Below are 18,769 nucleotides of genomic sequence, written 5' to 3'. Positions count from 1 at the left end.
TCATTTGAATCAGTGAATTGTTGAGTCGAGAACAGTGAGTTTCTGACCGAAGACTCATTCTGACCGGATCAATTGAATCAGCGAGTTTTGGAGTCGAGAAGAGCGAGTCTTGGAAAAGCGAGTTTTGGAGTCGAGAAGAGCGAGTTTTGGAAGCGCGAGTTTTGGAGTCGGGAAGAGTGAGTTTTGGAGTCGAGAAGAGCGAGTTTTGTAAGAGCGAGTTTTGGAGTCGGGAAGAGAGAGTTTTGGAGTCGAGAAGAGCGAGTTTTGGAAGAGCGAGTTTTGGAGTCGAGAAGAGCGAGTTCAGGAAGAGCGAGTTTTGGAGTCGAGAAGAGCGAGTTTTGGAAGCGCGAGTTTTGGAGTCAAGAAGACCGAGTTTTGGAAGAGTGAGTTTTGGAAGAGCGAGTTTTGGAGTCGAGAAGAGCGAGTTTTGGAGTCGAGAAGAGCGAGTTTTGGAAGCGCGAGTTTTGGAGTCAAGAAGACCGAGTTTTGGAAGAGTGAGTTTTGGAAGAGCGAGTTTTGGAGTCGAGAAGAGCGAGTTTTGGAAGCGCGAGTTTTGGAGTCGAGAAGAGCGAGTTTTGGAAGAGCGAGTTTTGGAGTCGAGAAGAGCGAGTCTTGGAAGAGCGAGTCTTGGAAGAGCGAGTTTTGGAGTCGAGAAGAGTGAGTTTTGGAAGCGCGAGTTTTGGAGTCGAGAAGAGCGAGTTTTGGAAGCGCAAGTTTTGGAGTCGGGAAGAGTGAGTACTGGAGTCGGGAAGAGTGAGTTTTGGAGTCGAGAAGAGCGAGTTTTGGAAGAGCGAGTTTTGGAGTCGAGAAGAGCGAGTTTTGGAAGTGCGAGTTTTGGAGTCGGGAAGAGTGAGTACTGGAGTCGGGAAGAGTGAGTTTTGGAAGTGCGAGTTTTGGAGTCGGGAAGAAGTCTTGAAGTAGTTTTGGAGTCGGAAGAGTGAGTTTTGGAGTCGAGTTTTGGAGTCGAGAAGAGCGAGTTTTGGAAGTGCGAGTTTTGGAGTCGGGAAGAGTGAGTTTTGGAGTCCGGAAGAGTGAGTTTTGGAGTCGAGAAGAGCGAGTTTTGGAAGAGTTTTTGGAGTCGAGAAGAGCGAGTTTTGGAAGAGCGAGTTTTGGAGTCGGGAAGAGTGAGTCTTGGAGTCGGGAAGAGTGAGTTTTGGAAGTCGAGAGAGTCGAGAAGAACGAGTTTTGGAGTCGTGAAGAGTGAGTTTTGGAGTCGGGAAGAGCGAGTTTTGGAGTCGAGAAGAGCGAGTTTTGGAAGAGCGAGTTTTGGAGTCGAGAAGAGCGAGTTTTGGAGTCGAGAAGAGCGAGTTTTGGAGTCGAGAAGAGCGAGTTTTGGAAGAGCGAGTTTTGGAGTCGAGAAGAGCGAGTTTTGGAAGAGCGAGTTTTGGAGTCGAGAAGAGCGAGTTTTGGAAGTGCGAGTTTTGGAGTCGAGAAGAGCGAGTTTTGGAAGTTTTGGGAAGAGTGAGTTTTGGAGTCGGAAAGAGCGAGTTTTGGAGTCGAGAAGAGCGAGTTTTGGAAGAAGAGCGAGTTTTGGAAGAGAAGAGTTTTGAAGAGCGAGTTTTTGGAGTCGAGAAGAGCGAGTTTTGGAAGAGCGAGTTTTGGAGTCGGGAAGAGCGAGTTTTGGAAGAGCGAGTTTTGAAGAGCGAGTTTTGGAAGAGCGAGAAGAGTCGAGAAGAGCGAGTTTTGGAAGAGCGAGTTTTGGAGTCGAGAAGAGCGAGTTTTGGAGTCGAGAGCGAGTTTTGGAGTCGAGCGAGTTTTTTGGAGTCGAGAAGAGCGAGTTTTGGAGTTGAGAGAAGAGAGCGAGTTTTGGAGAGCGAGTTTTGGAGTCGAGAAGAGCGAGTTTTGGAAGAGCGAGTTTTGGAAGAGCGAGTTTTGGAGTTGAAGAGCGAGTTTTGGGAGTCGGAAGAGCGAGTTTTGGAGTCGAGAAGAGCGAGTTTTGGAAGCGTGAGTTTTGGAAGAGCGAGTTTTGGAGTCGAGAAGAGTGAGTTTTGGAGTCGAGAAGAGTGAGTCTTTGGAAGAGTTTGGAAGAGCGAGTTTTGGAGTCGGAAGAGTGAGTTTTGGAAGAGCGAGTTTTGGAGTGGAGAAGAGCGAGTTTTGGAAGCGTGAGTTTTGGAGTCGAGAAGAGCGAGTTTTGGAAGTCGAGAAGAGTGAGTTTTGGAGTCGGGAAGAGCGAGCGAGTTTTGGAGTCGAGAAGAGAGTTTTTGAGTTTTGGAAGAGCGAGTTTTGGAGTCGAGAAGAGCGAGTTTTGGAAGAGTGAGTTTTGGAAGAGCGAGTTTTGGAGTCGAGAAGAGCGAGTTTTGGAAGAGCGAGTTTTGGAGTCGGGAAGAGTGAGTTTTGGAGTCGAGAAGAGCGAGTCTTGGAAGAGCGAGTTTTGGAGTCGAGAAGAGTGAGTTTTGGAAGAGTGAGTTTTGGAGTCGAGAAGAGCGAGTTTTGGGAGAACGAGTTTTGGAGTCGAGAAGAGCGAGTTTTGGAAGCGCGAGTTTTGGAGTCGGGAAGAGTGAGTTTTGGAGTCGAGAAGAGCGAGTTTTGGAAGCGCGAGTTTTGGAGTCGAGAAGAGCGAGTTTTGGAAGAGTGAGTTTTGGAGTCGGGAAGAGTGAGTTTTGGAGTCGAGAAGAGCGAGTTTTGGAGTTGAGAAGAGCGAGTTTTGGAGTCAAGAAGACCGAGTTTTGGAAGAGTGAGTTTTGGAAGAGCGAGTTTTGGAGTCGAGAAGAGCGAGTTTTGGAAGAGCGAGTTTTGGAGTCGAGAAGAGCGAGTCTTGGAAGAGCGAGTTTTGGAGTCGAGAAGAGTGAGTTTTGGAAGCGCGAGTTTTGGAGTCGAGAAGAGCGAGTTTTGGAAGCGCAAGTTTTGGAGTCGGGAAGAGTGAGTACTGGAGTCGGGAAGAGTGAGTTTTGGAGTCGAGAAGAGCGAGTTTTGGAAGAGCGAGTTTTGGAGTCGAGAAGAGCGAGTTTTGGAAGCGCGAGTTTTGGAGTCGGGAAGAGTGAGTTTTGGAGTCGAGAAGAGCGAGTTTTGGAAGAGCGAGATTTGGAGTCGGGAAGAGTGAGTTTTGGAGTCGAGAAGAGTGAGTTTTGGAGTCGAGAAGAGCGAGTTTTGGAAGAGCGAGTTTTGGAGTCGAGAAGAGCGAGTTTTGGAGTCGAGAAGAGCGAGTTTTGGAAGCACGAGTTTTGGAGTCGGGAAGAGTGAGTTTTGGAGTCGAGAAGAGCAAGTTTTGTAAGAGCGAGTTTTGGAGTCGAGAAGAGCGAGTTTTGGAAGAGCGAGTTTTGGAGTCGAGAAGAGCGAGTCTTGGAAGAGCGAGTTTTGGAGTCGAGAAGAGCGAGTTTTGGAAGAGCGAGTTTTGGAGTTGAGAAGAGCGAGTTTTGGAAGCGCGAGTTTTGGAGTCGGGAAGAGTGAGTTTTGGAGTCGAGAAGAGCGAGTTTTGGAAGAGCGAGTTTTGGAGTTGAGAAGAGCGAGTTTTGGAGTCGAGAAGAGCGAGTTTTGGAAGAGCGAGTTTTGGAGTCGAGAAGAGCGAGTTTTGGAAGCGCGAGTTTTGGAGTCGGGAAGAGTGAGTTTTGGAGTCCGGAAGAGCGAGTTTTGGAGTCGAGAAGAGCGAGTTTTGGAAGAGCGAGTTTTGGAGTCGAGAAGAGTGAGTCTTGGAAGAGCTTGTTTTGGAGTCGAGAAGAGCGAGTTTTGGAAGAGCGAGTTTTGGAGTCAAGAAGAGCGAGTTTTGGAAGAGCGAGTTTTGGAGTCGAGAAGAGCGAGTTTTGGAAGTGCGAGTTTTGGAGTCGGGAAGAGTGAGTTTTGGAGTCCGGAAGAGTGAGTTTTGGAGTCGAGAAGAGCGAGTTTTGGAGTCGAGAAGAACGAGTTTTGGAAGAGCGAGTTTTGGAGTCAAGAAGAGCGAGTTTTGGAAGAGCGAGTTTTGGAGTCGAGAAGAGCGAGTTTTGGAAGTGCGAGTTTTGGAGTCGGGAAGAGTGAGTTTTGGAGTCCGGAAGAGTGAGTTTTGGAGTCGAGAAGAGCGAGTTTTGGAGTCGAGAAGAACGAGTTTTTGGAGAGCGAGTTTTGGAGTCGAGAAGAGTGAGTCTTGGAAGAGCGAGTTTTGGAGTCGAGAAGAACGAGTTTTGGAAGTGCGAGTTTTGGAGTCGGGAAGAGTGAGTTTTGGAGTCGAGAAGAGCGAGTTTTGGAAGCGCGAGTTTTGGAGTCGAGAAGAGCGAGTTTTGGAAGAGTGAGTTTTGGAGTTGGGAAGAGTGAGTTTTGGAGTCGAGAAGAGCGAGTTTTGGAAGAGTGAAGTTTGGAAGAGCGAGTTTTGGAGTTGGGAAGAGCGAGTTTTGGAAAAGCGAGTTTTGGGGTTGGGAAGAGTGAGTTTTGGAAAATCGAGTTTTTGAAGAGCGAGTTTTGGAGTTGAGAAGAGCGAGTTTTGGAGTCGAGAAGAGTGAGTTTTGGAAGAGTGAGTTTGGAAGAGCGAGTTTTGGAGTTGAGAAGAGCGAGTTTTGGAGTCGAGAAGAGCGAGTTTTGGAAGAGCGAGTTTTGGAGTTGGGAAGAGCGAGTTTTGGAAAAGCGAGTTTTGGAGTCGAGAAGAGTGAGTTTTGGAAGAGTGAGTTTTGGAGTCGAGAAGAGCGAGTTTTGGAAGAGTGAGTTTTGGAGTTGGGAAGAGCGAGTTTTGGAGTTGAGAAGAGCGAGTTTTGGAAGAGCGAGTTTTGGAGTCGAGAAGAGCGAGTTTTGGAAGAGCAAGTTTTGGAGTTAGGAAGAGTGAGTTTTGGAAGCGCGAGTTTTAGAGTCGAGAAGAGCGAGTTTTGGAGTCGAGAAGAGCGAGTTTTGGAAGAGCGAGTTTGGGAGTCGGGAAGAGTGATTTTGCCTAGTCGGGAAGAGTGGGTTTGGGAGTCGGGAAGAGCGAGTTTTGGAAGAGTGAGTTTTGGAGTTGGGAAGAGTGAGTTTTGGAGTCGAGAAGAGCGAGTTTTGGAGTCGGGAAGAGTGAGTTTCTGACTGAATCATTTAAATCAGTGAGTTGTTGACTCCAGAACAACTGCAATCCGATCAGTTTAATTCACAAATGAATCGTTAAGTGTGATTTGGGAACTGATTTAACAGGTTAATTAAAAATGAATCAGCTTGTGATCATGAATCGGACACTGCTATCGCATCTCACAGCAGGTGACGATTTCTGCAGTTTAAAATAACGAGAAACAACATGTTTAAGAATTGTGGAAAAAGTTTCTCAAAATAAAAATACTTAGATAAAGAACAGATACTTGAAAAATGTAGTTAAGTCCACCATTGGTACCTGGTTCCGTCGCTCCGGACCTTCACCTTCCACTCCATCTTGGGTTCAGAAGGCCGAGTGACCTGCGGACCGCCCAGAGCGAACTCTACTGCCGACTGCTGCTGGATCAGCTGCACGTAGCTCTGGTACTGTCGCGCATGCACCGGAACGTCAACTGCCCGCTGGCACCAAGTGGGAATCCGTGAGTGGGAGCCTTCGGGAGGCGTCTGCTCGGACTCGGACGGGTTGCTGTGGTCGGGACTGCCGCTCGGTGCCCGTCGGAGTGCCAGCAGGTTCTTCTGGTTGGTCAGGCTGACCCTGCGGCGCTCCGGAGAGCGGTCCATGGCTAGCGGCGTGCTGCGTGAGCTCTCGGCTGTGTTGTATGCGCTCGAACTGTCCTTGTCCGACTTCTCGGGATGCTCGCTGATGTCCGCCAGCTTGCGGGATCCAAGCTGATGAGCCTTCATGATGTTCTGGCACTCCAGCTCGATGCTGCGCAGCTCCTCGTTGAGCATACGTAGCTCGCGCTCCACGCCGCCACTCGGCTCCGTCAGGCTGCATTCGATGGTGCTGCTGCGCGCGTAGAACAGGTCATACTCGCCGCTGTTGCGGATCTGGCACTTCAGCTCCAGGAGCTGCCGATAGCGCTCGTCCTTCTCCGCTCCATCCGCTGAGCTCCGGCCCGAAGGTGAGCTCTGCCGCAGACACCGCGATAGCTTCTTCTGGATCTGCGCGAGGACGTTCTTCTCCGAGCCGGTCGTCGGATCGATGATCTTCTCGTGGTTGTAGGAGCAGGACGCCGTGATGGTTTCGTCATGAGTTGCTCTGGCCTGCAGGGAGATTTTGAGTGTGAAACATTCAAGCGAAACCAGAATCTACTGAGACTTCATTAGTGAGTTTTTGTGTTCATTTGGGAGATGGTAGGAATAAATGATTATCTAGAACATTTAGATATTTATCATAGAAAACAAGACAAAAATACCACAAAACTAGGAAATTAAAAACTAGAATTAAAACCATAACATTTTATTACTTGAAATAAAGTAATTAACTGAAATAAAATAAAATAAAATATGAAAAATGTATTTTATTTTAGATAGTAAAATAAAAATGAAAGCAAAACACATGAGAAAAACACAAAAATTGCTAAACTTCAGTAAAATTATCATGAAAGTAGAAAACGAAAAAAAAATTGAATAAAAAATATTGAAATATTATAGTTTGTTAATATTTTGAGTAGGATTTCGTTTTTCTTTTTTTTTTCACTTTAATTTTAAATAAAGTTTTTGTAATTTTTATTTTCATTTAACTTTATCTATGCTATTTATAAATTTTTATTGATCCGTTTTAGTTTATTCAATTTTAATTATTCTAGTTCTTTAAGTTAAACTAAATGAAAATGAGAAATGTTGCCTTGGCAGCATTTTTTCAGCATTTTAAAAGAAACCAACGTTTACAGCTTAAGTATGTGATGATTGTTTCTGGTTGGTTTCTCTGACCTTCTCGTCTTCCTCTCGAGCCGCTCTCTTCATATCCTCCTCCTCCTCTTCTCTCCTCTGCTCCTCCAGCATTTCCATCTTCAGCTCCTCCAAGAATTCGCTGTGTTCGTCATCCAGCCACGGCTCCTCCTGAAACAGCACAAAGCGGTTCAAACACATACATCCTGCACACATACATTCTAAAACATTCAAATGTCCCATTCTCCCGTTGTAATTAGAGTGTTATTTAAAGATTAAAACGTATCTTAGAATGTTCTACTAATTTTATTTTCACACAAAATATGATAGTATTTAAAGGGTTTTTTTTTATATTATAAGAAATCAAGTACTAAAACTCAATGTTATTTTAGCATCACAATGGTACTATAATAGTTTTTGTTAATATTTGATTTAGTATCTTTATATATACATATATATAATACCTCTTTTTTCTTTTTCATTTTAAAGTTTTAGTTATTTTGTTGTTTTAAAAATGTTTATATAACTTTGAATCATTTTTATTTCATTTTCATTTTCTATTTCAGTTATAATTTATTCTAAATAATCCATATTTTCCCCATTTTCATTTCCTCATTTTTAAATCACTCAAGTTTTGTAAATTTATGATTTACACTTTTTAATACAAGCAAAAACAAAACAAAACAAAAAAAGAAGAAAATTAAGCACATGCCCAAAAATATTTAGTGAGGTATTTTTATATATATTTGTTTTAATTTTACTTAGGATTTTAGAAATTTTATTGTGCGCTTTTAAAATGTTTGTACAGCATTTATTCATTTTTATTTCGTTTTATAAGTAGGTGAAATAAAATAATCTTAAGGTTTATTATATTTTATTGTATTTCAGTTATAATTTATTTTAAGTAACCCATATTTTTAATCACTCAAGTTTTGTAAATTTATGATTTACACTTTTTAAAACAAAAAACCAAAAACAAAACAAACAAACAAAAAAAAAAAAAAAAATTAAGGACACGGCCAAAATCTCATATTACTGTATGGAAATTTTTTTTTTTTTTTTTCATTACTATAATATGGAAATATAAAAATGTAGTATAAATCTGGGTTATTTTAATGTTATTGAGATATTTGTTTTGTTTATATGTTTTCATTTTACTTAACATTTTAGTATTTTTGGTGTTTTTTGTCATTTAAAAAAAACAACAATAAAAAAACCAATAATAATTAAACAAGAATCTTTTTGTTTTGTTTTAGTTGTAGTTATTTTGGTGTGTATATTTATTTATTTATTTATTTTGTAGTTATTTCAGCTGATATAATTAACTACAACTAAAACCATAAATATTATCATAACTTGAAATAAACTAAATGCTAACTGAACTAAAATAAAATACAAAAACCTTTATTTCAGCTAGTTACCAAGACATTTTATCTCCTTTTCATTTAGTTTAACATGATACTAAAACAACTATCACTAAAATTGAAATAAAAAATATACAGAAATATTTCAAAACAACAAACTAAAATTAACATGAAAGCAAAAAATAAAACTTAATTAGATTTAGTTTTTTTATTTTCCATTTTCACTTTAATTCTAATTAAAGTTTTAGTAATTTTGTGTCATTTTTATTTTTATTTAAAAATGTATATAGTATTTATTAATTTTTATTTATCAGTTTTATGTTTGTATTATTTGTTTTTTTAGTTCTTCAACTTAAAAAATGACAAGTGTTGCCTTGCTAAGTTTTTTTTGTATTTTATTTATTTATTTTTTTATAAATAATTTTATTTCAGTTAACATTTATTTTACGCAAAGTCATTTTTAATAGTTTTAGTTAACGATAATAACCCTGCTTACAGTAATATGGACTGCTGTATGAACAACATGAATATTAATTAATAACCTATTAATATTCATAAGCCGTGCAAATGTGTTTTTAACTCCAGGTGTGTGTTTGTACCTGCATTTCCGGCCTTGCGAGCAGCAGCACGATATTCCTGCATTCTTCATTCGAGAGAACGGCCACCGCTTCCTGTCTGTCCTGAACGTCCTGCCCATTTATCTGTCAATCACACACATCAGCCAATGAGACGCAGCGTCACATAACAACACCACAAAAATCATTTTTTTTCACAGTATTTTGTCTTGTTTTCCAGTACAAATATCTAAACATTCCTAAATCAATATAAATTTACTGTAGATGCAAAATGACAAGATAATACATCTTGTTTTCTGAAGAAAAATGAATTGCTTGTGTGAAGTGGAAAACACAGCAGAAATCCTAAGGCAGAAAGACTGCAGATGATTTCATGGGGAAGCACAGAATCCGTGGAGAGCGTCTCAGAAACACCTCAGGATGTTTTCCTGAGCGTCAGACTGCGGCTAAAAATACGCCGGCGTGAATCGACCCCCGCTCTCCTGCAGGTCCTGTAGCTGACGCAGTCTTTCTCTCTGCTGACTCCAGCGCTCTGGTCCTCTGAGGCGTAATGTGCCGCCGTTAAACTTAACGAGCCGCTCGGCGCACACCGCGGCAGACGTACGGCAACGCAGACGCTTAATGAGTTAAAGGTGAAGTTACCTGTAAAATACGATCGCCTTCTCGGATTCGACCGTCTCGTGCGGCGATGCTGTTCGGCTCGATCTGAGGATGAAAGCAGCACATGTCACATTTAAACAGTTGATGTTTGAAATGAATGATGTCATTTACATTACAGACTCAGGATCTGATTGGCCGAGGCGTTGAGACACCAGCCAATCCAGCGCTCCTCTGTGACTAGTGCCCGCCCACTTTTGCCTGCTAATTTAAGATTTCTAAAAAGTCTGTTTAAAGAATTGAAAGATTCCGATATAGAAAATAAATGGGTTTTTTTACTTCCAGAACAGACTGCTGTGCTTCGTTCAGATGCTGTCAAATGAACTTCCAGGACTTTCAAGGACTTTTCAAGCACTACTTTTTTGATTTTCAAGGACTTTATTAGAGATCTCACTTATTAATGTCTTTCATTTTAAATTAAAAAAAGAGAAATAGATAAATAAAAATATACTAATAAAAAAAGGCAAAAATAAAGTGAAGCACATGTGCAGTATTCCTACTAAAGTATCACAAAGTATACTACACTTTTACTATAGTAAAACCACTGTTATTTTTCTTAAAGGATTTGTATTTGTGTATACTTTCGTTCTTTCTTTTTACGACTGTGCTACGTTAATGGTTTGATGTTTTTTTACTGTTTAAGAAAAAAAATCTGAAAAAAGATTCGCGAAATCACTCCGAAATCCTGATCTGAAACAAATGATTCGTGAACCCGCACCAAAGTCCTGATCTGAATTTGATTCAAATCACATATTGTGAATCATTTGATTTGAATCATTCAATTTTCTAAATGATTCACAAACCCGTTCCAATCTAAATCAAATGATTTGCGATACACGATTTGAAGTCCTGATCTAAATCAAATGATTCATGATATGCAAAGTCCCAATCTAAATCAGATGATTCGCGATACGCTCACCAGAGTCTTGATCTGAATCAAATGATTCACGATATGCTATCTGAAGCCCCAATCTGAATCAAGCGAGTCACAATACACGTTTTAAAGTCCTGATCTGAAACAAATGTTTTGCAAACCCTTAGCACCATAGTCCCGATGTGAATCAAATGATTCATGATACGCGCCCCGAAGTCCCGACCTGAATCAAATGATTTGTGATATGCTATTTGAATTCCTGATCTGAAACAAATGATTCATGAACCCACACCAAAGTCCCGATGTGAATCAAAGGATTTGCGATCCACACTCTGAAGTCCCGATCTGAATTTGATTCAAATCACATATTGTGAATCTTTTAATTTCAATCATTCAATTCTCTAAATGATTCACAAACCCATTCCAATTTAAATCAAATGAAGCACGATACACAATTTAAAGTCCTGATCTGAATCAGATGATTCATGATATGCAAAGTACCAATCTAAATTAATGATTTGCAATATGCGCCCTAAAGTCCCGATATGAATCAAATGATTCACAATATGCTATTTGAAGCCCCAATCTGAATCAAATGAGTCGCAATACACGTTTTAAAGTCCTGATTTGAAACAAATGTGAATCAAATGATTCATGATATGCAAAGTACCAATCTAAATCAAATGATTTGCGATACACACCCCAAAGTCCCGATGTGAATCAAAGGATTTGCGATCCACACTCTGAAGTCCCGATCTGAATTTGATTCGAATCACGTATTGTGAATCATCTGATTTGAATCATTTAATTCTCTAAATGATTCACAAACCCGTTCCAATCTAAATCAAATGATTCACGATTTGAAGTCCTAATCTGAGTCAAATGACTCGTAATACATGAAGCTCCAATTTAATTCAAATGATTCGCGATTTGTGATTTGAAGTCCCGATCTGAATCAAATGATTCATGATATGCAAAGTCCCAATATAAATCAGATGATTTGTGATATGCGCCCCAGAGTCTTGACCTGAATCAAATGATTCACAATATGCTATTTGAAGCCCCAATTTGAATCAAATTATTCACAATACATGTTTTGAAGTCCTGATCTAAAACAAATGATTCATGAACCCACACCATAATCCCAATGTGAATTAAAGGATTTGTGATCCACACTCTGAAGTCTCGATCTGAATTTGATTTAGATCGGGACTTCAACTCATGTATCACAAATCATTCGATCTGAATCATTCAATTCTCTAAATGATTTATGAACCAGTTCTGATCTAAATCAAATGATTCACAATGCAGGATTTGAAGTCCCAACCTGAATCAAATGATTTGATATATGCAAAAGTCCTGACCTAAATCAAATGATTCACGACACACAATTTGTCCTGACCTGAATCAAATAATTTGTGATTCACGCTCTGGAGTCCCAATCTGAATTTGATTTAAATTGGGACTTAAAATCGCATAGCGTGAATAATTTGATTTGAATCACTCAATTCTCTGAATGATTCACAAACCCGTTCTGATCTAAATCAAATGATTCACGACACATGATTTGTCCCGACCTGAATCATTTGGTTTGAATCATTCAATTCCCTAAATGATTTATGAACCTGTTCTGTTCTAAATCAAATTATTCACAATACACAATTTGAAGTCACGACCTGAATCAAATGATTCACAATCCACATTATAGTGTCCCAATATGAATTTGATTTAAATCTACACTTCAAATTGCATATCGTGAATCATTTGATTTGAATCATTCAATTCTCTATATGATTCTTGAACCCGGTTCAACCTAAATCAAATGATTCAGGATACCCAATTTGAAGTCCCAACCTGAATCAAATGATTGATGTGATCTGATTGGAGCGCTTTGAAACAGTGAATCATTTTGTGATGCAGTGGTTTAACTGATTCAGAGTTTCGAAAAGCTCTGTTTCACCCATCACCACATGGTTTTTAAAATTGCTACAAACAATGTTGAAATTGAAAATGAATGACTCTTTTAATTTAGTGAATCATTTGAAATGAATGATCGAAGTCACAAGTTTGAATCAATCGGAGCGGTTCCAGTGAAAATGACTCAATTGATTCGGTTCATCGGTTCTTGTTTTTGCGTCTTCAGTCATGTTTACACCACACTGTCAGTACTACTGACTTAGCTCCACTGTTTTCTGACATTAACTGAAATAAATGAAAAATGTATGTTTTTTGAACTTATTTCATAGATGCATTGTCTTTCAATAATTCAAACATTTTCAAGTACCTCTTCATTTTCAAGGGTTTTCCAGTCATATTTTAGCACTTCAAGCATCACGAGCGAGGCCTGACTATACAGACACATCCCTCAAGAGCCGATCAATGCCTGTCTGATCCGCTGAGTTTCTCTGTCTTCATTAGATCACACGAACGTGACTCAGATAATGATGATGACTGGTCATAGTGAACATCTACTAATGAAATCAAGCGCATGAATGAATGAATGAACGAACGGTCGTGTTACAGCGTCTCTTTCTGTCTGGTATAACGGCGTCGTTCATCACGGCAGCGCTGTAATATCGCTGATATCACGGCTCTCTGCTCTTCAATTTTATGGAGTGGAGATTTTAATAAGCCTGTAAGCGCTGACGGATCTGTATTCAGACGCACACGCGCCGCAGAGAGCCGTGAATCTGAGACGACTTCTAATGAAGCCAGAACTCAACTACACAAACTCACTAAATGAGCGGAGTAATGATGCTGAAAACTCAGCTTTACATCACAGGAATAAATGACACTGTACTATATATTCATATAGAAAACAGCTCATGTAAATTAGAATATTATATCACTATTTTTAGTGTAATTTTCATCAAATAAATGCAGCCTTGATGAACTGAGATTTTATTATAAATGTATATAGACCGGGGCTGGCTGTCACACAGTCCATATCCCAACAACGATTTTGAACATTTAATTTATTTATTCATTTGTTTGTTCATTCATTCATTTATGGATTCTTTAATTTTTTTGGTTTAAGGTTTAAAGTAAACCATTTTATTTTTTGTTCTGGTGTAATGTTTTTGGTTTTATGAATGTTTATGAATTTAACTTAAACATTTTACATATTTATTTATTTAGGTATAATTTTTTGCTGCAAGATTTTAATTATTTTACTTATTTATTTATTTATTTATTTTTTTTTAATGTACTGTTTTTGGTATATAATTTGCTTTTTTTAATTTAGCTGGTGTAAGATTCAAATTAAACAACTGTATTTATTTTATTATTATTATTTTTGTTGTTGTTGTTGTTGTTGTTGTTGTAATATTCTGTGTAGGATTTAGTTTAAACATTTTTATATTTTTTTGTGCAAGATTTAAATGACGTATTTATTTACTTATTTTTGGTGTAATGTTTTTTTGTGTAGAGTTTACTTTAAACATTATTTATTTATTTATTAGTGTTTTATTTTTATTTATTTATTTGTGTCTAATTTACTTCAAACATATTTATTTATGTATTTATTTAGGTGCAATTTTTTGTGCAAGATTTAAGTTACATTTATTTATATACTTATTTGTTTGGTGTAATGTATTTGGTGTACAATTTATTTTAAACACTATTTATTTATTTATTTATTTGCTTATTTATTTATTTATTTATCTTTTGTTTTCTTTTATTTACTTATTTATTCATTTGTGTCTAATTTACTTCAAACATATTTATTTATGTATTTATTTAGGTGTACATTTTTTGTGCAAGATTTAAATTACACTTATTTATTTACTAATTTTTTGGTGTAATGTTTTTGGTGTAGAATTTACTTTAAACATTATTTATTTATTTATTTATTTATTTAGGTGGTGTAAGATTTAAACAAATCAATTTTTTGGTGTAATATTTTGTGTAAGATTTAGTTTAAACATTTTATATTTATTTTTGGTGTAGAATTTAAAGATAAACATTTAGCTAGTTCATATAAGAATAATACTTGTTTAAATGAACAAGAGCAGGATTATCACATTGTGACAACTTACCCCATGTACTGTGACAACATGCCCCGCTGTAGTGCTTAAAGTCTGAAATTTGTTTGAATGGTTTTAAAATCAATACAAAAGTTCGAAAGCTTCATTTTTCTATAGTGAGTCTTCAAAGTTTGTGTCAATCAGTAGAAACTGGCTTCAGTATTGACTGGAGTGAAGTGTGACAACTAGCCCCGGTGTCTGTTTTGAGTCGTGTGACTGATGTACCTCGCTGACGTAGATGGCGACGTCCTCCTCGTCGTCCGTCCTGTAGCACAGCGTGAGGCCGAGCTTCTCCTGACTGCTCATGCGACGCAGTTCAACTTCCTGCAGAGAGAAGAGACGAGTAAAGAAGACTCCACTGAAAAAAATGTGTAGGATTTATTTTATTATTTATTTTTTACAATATTTTCAGTGTAATTTTATTAGTGCAGGATTTACTTTAAACTACTTTTTTGGCTTTAGATATAAGGATTTACATTAAACAATAAATAAATACATTTTCACTACATTAATACATTACTTATACATTTTCAATGTGTCAATTTACTTTGAATTTTGTTTTTATTTTTTTATTTTATTTGTGTGTAGGATTTATTTAAAACATTGTTTTTTATTTTTTGGTGTTTTTTTTTTTAAGTGTGTAAGATCTACTTGAACCATTTTTGTTTTTTTTTTGGTGTTTTTTTTATTTTAGTTTGTGTGTAGGATTTACTTTAAACATTTCTTTTATTTTTTGGTGTAGGATTTATGTTAAACAATTTTTTTCAATATAAGGATTTGCTTTAATCAATAAATAAATACATTTTCACTCAAAAATTGCTTATACTTTTTTCGTTTTTGGTTTAGAATTTATTTAAAACATTGTTTTTTATTCTTTTGGTGGGTTTTTTTTTTCTTCTTTTTTTTAGTGTGTAAGATCTACTTGAACCATTTTTGTTTATTTCATTGTTTTTGTTTTTTTTCTTAGCTTTTTGTGGGGTGTCTGAGATTTACTTTAAACATTTTTTCATGTTATTTTTTGGTGTAGAATTTACTTTAAACAAATTTTCACTAAAATTGCTAATAAATTTCATAAATAAAAAAAAAAAGCAAATTGGATTTACTTAAAATTATTTTTTTTGGTTTGTAGGATTTTTTTTTTTTTTTTTTTTTTTTTTTTTTTGTGTGTAGGAATACTTAAAACATTTTAAATTATTATTATTATTACTATTTGGTGACTATTTGTGTGTGGGATTTATTTAATTTATTTTTTTATTTTTTCCATGTAATTTCTTTGGTGTAGGATTCACTTTAAATATTTTATTTTTTTATTTTTTATTTTATGTTTATATGTATGTATATATATATATATATATATATATATATATAATTTTTTTTTTTTTTTTTTTTTTTTTTTTTGGTGGTTATTTTTGTGTATGATTTATTTAAATCTTTTTCTTTTGGTGTGTAGGATTTACTTTAAACATTTTTTGGTGTTTTGTTGTGTGTAGGAATTTAAACTTTTTTTGGTGGTTATTTAGGTGCGGGATTTTATTTAAAACTTTTTTAGTGTGTAGGGATTATTTTAAACATTTTTTTTTTTAATTTTAAAAATGTTAATTTTATTATTTTTTTTTTTATTATTTTTTTTATCTGTGTTTTGTGTCTGTGTTTATTTTTTAGTGTATAGGAATTACTTTAAACATTTTATTGTTTTTGGTGGTTATTTGTTTGTAGGATTTACTATAAACTGTTTGCGTGTTTATTTTTGTAAATATGTGTTTTGGTGAAGGATTTATTTAAAACAAATACATTTTCACTAAAATTGCTTCATTAACTTTTGTCATTAATTTCATAATATACAAGAAATAGCAAATATCACAATTAAATGTGAATTAAAGATGAATTTTAATGGATTAAACCATTTTTAAGTGGAAATACTGAAATTGTATTTTATGACTAAATAAGCATTTTAAAACGATATAATATTTTTCAATGTTTTATTTACAACTTGGAAAAAAATACATATTTTTTTACAGTGTATAATAATGATTTAGGTGCTAAATCAATACTTTACAATAGAAAAAATGATCAAATGCCTAAAGGAAAATAACTAAGAAGCATTTAATGGGAGATAAATGGAAAAATATTCATTTTTTTAACTTGAATTTTAATTGAAAATAAACTAAAATGGTCTGGATAGTAGATCACCATAGTAATACAAAGTATATTTATGTATTAATTTCTAAACACCCTTTTAAAATAATTTTATTTCATGTGGAAATAACTCCTATTAACAAAGTTAAAGGTTTGTTTATTATTCAAAAAAAAAAAAAAAAAATCACATGAAATACAAGATTTACAGGATTTATATCTTAATCGATAAAAACATACATTTAGATATTTTTCTCATTGGCTGAAAATGAAAGGCTAAAATCATATTTCATCCTGAAAACAGACATATTAAGGCTAAAAAAAACCTCAATTTTTGACATCTGTCAGTTTCCAGCACATCAAACACTGATCATCAGCTCTGAAGTGTCTTCTGAGGAAATCAAAACTCGTGTTTATTTTGTAAATAAGTTTGTAATTATGCTAATGAGCATGCATTTATTCTGCGGTGGCTGTGAATCCCACGTTACGGATGAAAAATTCATGCTGCGTTTCAGTGAGGAAAAACTCGACAATCATTGACAACAGCAGCTCAGTAAAGCAAACACACAATCAGAGTCATTTCAGTGAGCAAAACCTCTTCAAGCACAACAAACAAAAGCACAAACGCTGTATTAGAGACGCGGGACGTCCCAGCAGGTGAAATGTGAGTGCGGCTATGAGTCACACGAGTCACACAATCCATATTTCATCCACAGACGTCTCAATGATTACAAACCTCCAGAACAAAAGAGCAGAAACACACAAGAACAGCAATGAGAATTGCAGTGGAAAAAGGGTTTTCTACTATTTCCTACTGGTTTAATTTATTTTTTTTGATCTACTATTTTTTGTCGGTGTATTTTTTTGTTTTAGATTTTTTTTTAAGTATGTATTTATTTATTCATTTATTCTGTAAGATTTAAATAAAACAATTTTATAGTTTAAAAAAAAAAAAAAAAAAAAAACATTTTTTACATTTATTTCTGATGTAGGATTTACTTTAAACATATTTAAACATTTATTTATTTAGGTGTAATTTTTTGGTGCATGATTAATATTAAACAATTTTATTTTTTTTTCTGCAGTATTTACTTTAAACTACTTTTTATGTAATTTGTTTGTGTAGTACTTCAAACAAACAAACAAAACAAACAAAAAAAGTAAATAGAATTTACCTCAAACATATTTTAATATTTATGTATTTATTTAGATGTAATTTTCTGTTACAAGATTTAAATTAAATTATTTTATTTATTTATTTATTTATTTATTTTTAGGTGTAAAGTTTTTGGTGTAGAATTTACTTTTAACATTATTTATTTATTATTATTTACTTGCTTATTCATTTAGGTGGTGTAATATTTATTTATTTTTCTTGTTATTTATGTATTTATTTCAGTGTAATGTTTTGGTGCAAGATTTAAATTAATTAATTAATTTATTTATTTATTTTTCCTTTTTGGTGTAGAATTTACTTTAAACATTTATTCATTTACTTGCTTGCTTATTTATTTATTTAGGTGGTGTAAGATTTAAATTGAACAATTTTATTTTTTTAAACATTTAAACTTTACACAAATTTATTTGTGTATTTATTGAGGTGTAATTTTTCGTGTAGAATGTACTTCTAACATTATTTATTTATTATTACTTCCTTCCTTATTTATTTAGGTGGTGCAATATTAAAATTGAACAATTTCATTTATTTATTTTGTGTAGGATTTAGTTTACTTCTGATGTAGAATTAAATTCAAACATATTTAAACATTCATTTATTTAGATGTAATTTGTTGGTGCATGATTAAAATTAAACAAATTTTTTTTTTCTGTAGAATTTACTTTAAACTACTTTTATGTAATTTGTTTGCGTAGTACTTTAAACAAAACAAAAAAAAAAACGAAATAGAATTTACCTCAAACATATTTTAATATTTATATGTATTTATATTTTTGTTGCAAGATTTAAATAAAATTATTTCATTTATTCATTCTTTTTTTTGTGTAGTATTTATTTTAAACTATTTATCTGGTGCATTTTTTTTTAACGTAGGACTTAAAACAAACAAAAAATAACTAAAATATATTTTCATTCAAAAATGGCTAGTATATTTCATAAACAACTGCAAAGAAACAGCAGGTATCACTGAATTCAATGTGAAATTTTAAAGCAGAAAGACTGAAATCGTATTTCCCTGAAAATAAGATGTTTCTGGGGTCACGGAGGGGTCAGAGGATCCACATTTCATCCGCAGACGTCTGATTTCACGCCTCACAGAAAAACCTCCAGAACAAGACACACAAACACCAGCAGGTCCAGAGATGAGCCTCAGATCATCCACAGACACAGACGAGTGTTAAGTGGCTGCGTTCACTTCCTCAAGCATGAAATCACACACACTGTAATACGATCAGAGCTCCACAACGAAGTGTGAAGATCAGTCTAATATACTACAT

The 18,769-nt window shown here is 35.3% G+C and overlaps 2 protein-coding genes across 2 annotated transcripts in view; one reads left to right on the top strand and one right to left on the bottom strand.

Annotated features, from left to right (window-relative positions):
* Positions 1-18,769, top strand: part of gxylt1a (glucoside xylosyltransferase 1a) — a 205,095-nt gene that overhangs the window by 86,158 nt on the left and 100,168 nt on the right. The gene's annotated exons all lie outside the window — the stretch shown is intronic.
* Positions 1-18,769, bottom strand: part of LOC127156718 (PDZ domain-containing RING finger protein 4-like) — an 80,106-nt gene that overhangs the window by 2,252 nt on the left and 59,085 nt on the right. Inside the window, exons 6-10 of the mRNA XM_051099742.1 lie at positions 14,408-14,506; positions 9,269-9,331; positions 8,651-8,752; positions 6,730-6,858; positions 5,252-6,060 (exon numbers count right to left, since the gene is read on the bottom strand). Of these exons, the coding sequence (XP_050955699.1) occupies positions 5,252-6,060; positions 6,730-6,858; positions 8,651-8,752; positions 9,269-9,331; positions 14,408-14,506 (1,202 nt within the window). The remainder of the gene's footprint in view (positions 1-5,251; positions 6,061-6,729; positions 6,859-8,650; positions 8,753-9,268; positions 9,332-14,407; positions 14,507-18,769) is intronic.

The sequence above is a fragment of the Labeo rohita genome, chromosome 25, assembly GCF_022985175.1.
Source record: "Labeo rohita strain BAU-BD-2019 chromosome 25, IGBB_LRoh.1.0, whole genome shotgun sequence".
In the NCBI taxonomy this organism is placed as follows: Eukaryota; Metazoa; Chordata; class Actinopteri; order Cypriniformes; family Cyprinidae; genus Labeo; species Labeo rohita.
Note: the sequence above shows the minus strand (reverse complement) of the source record. Positions and strands in the feature narration are given on the sequence as shown.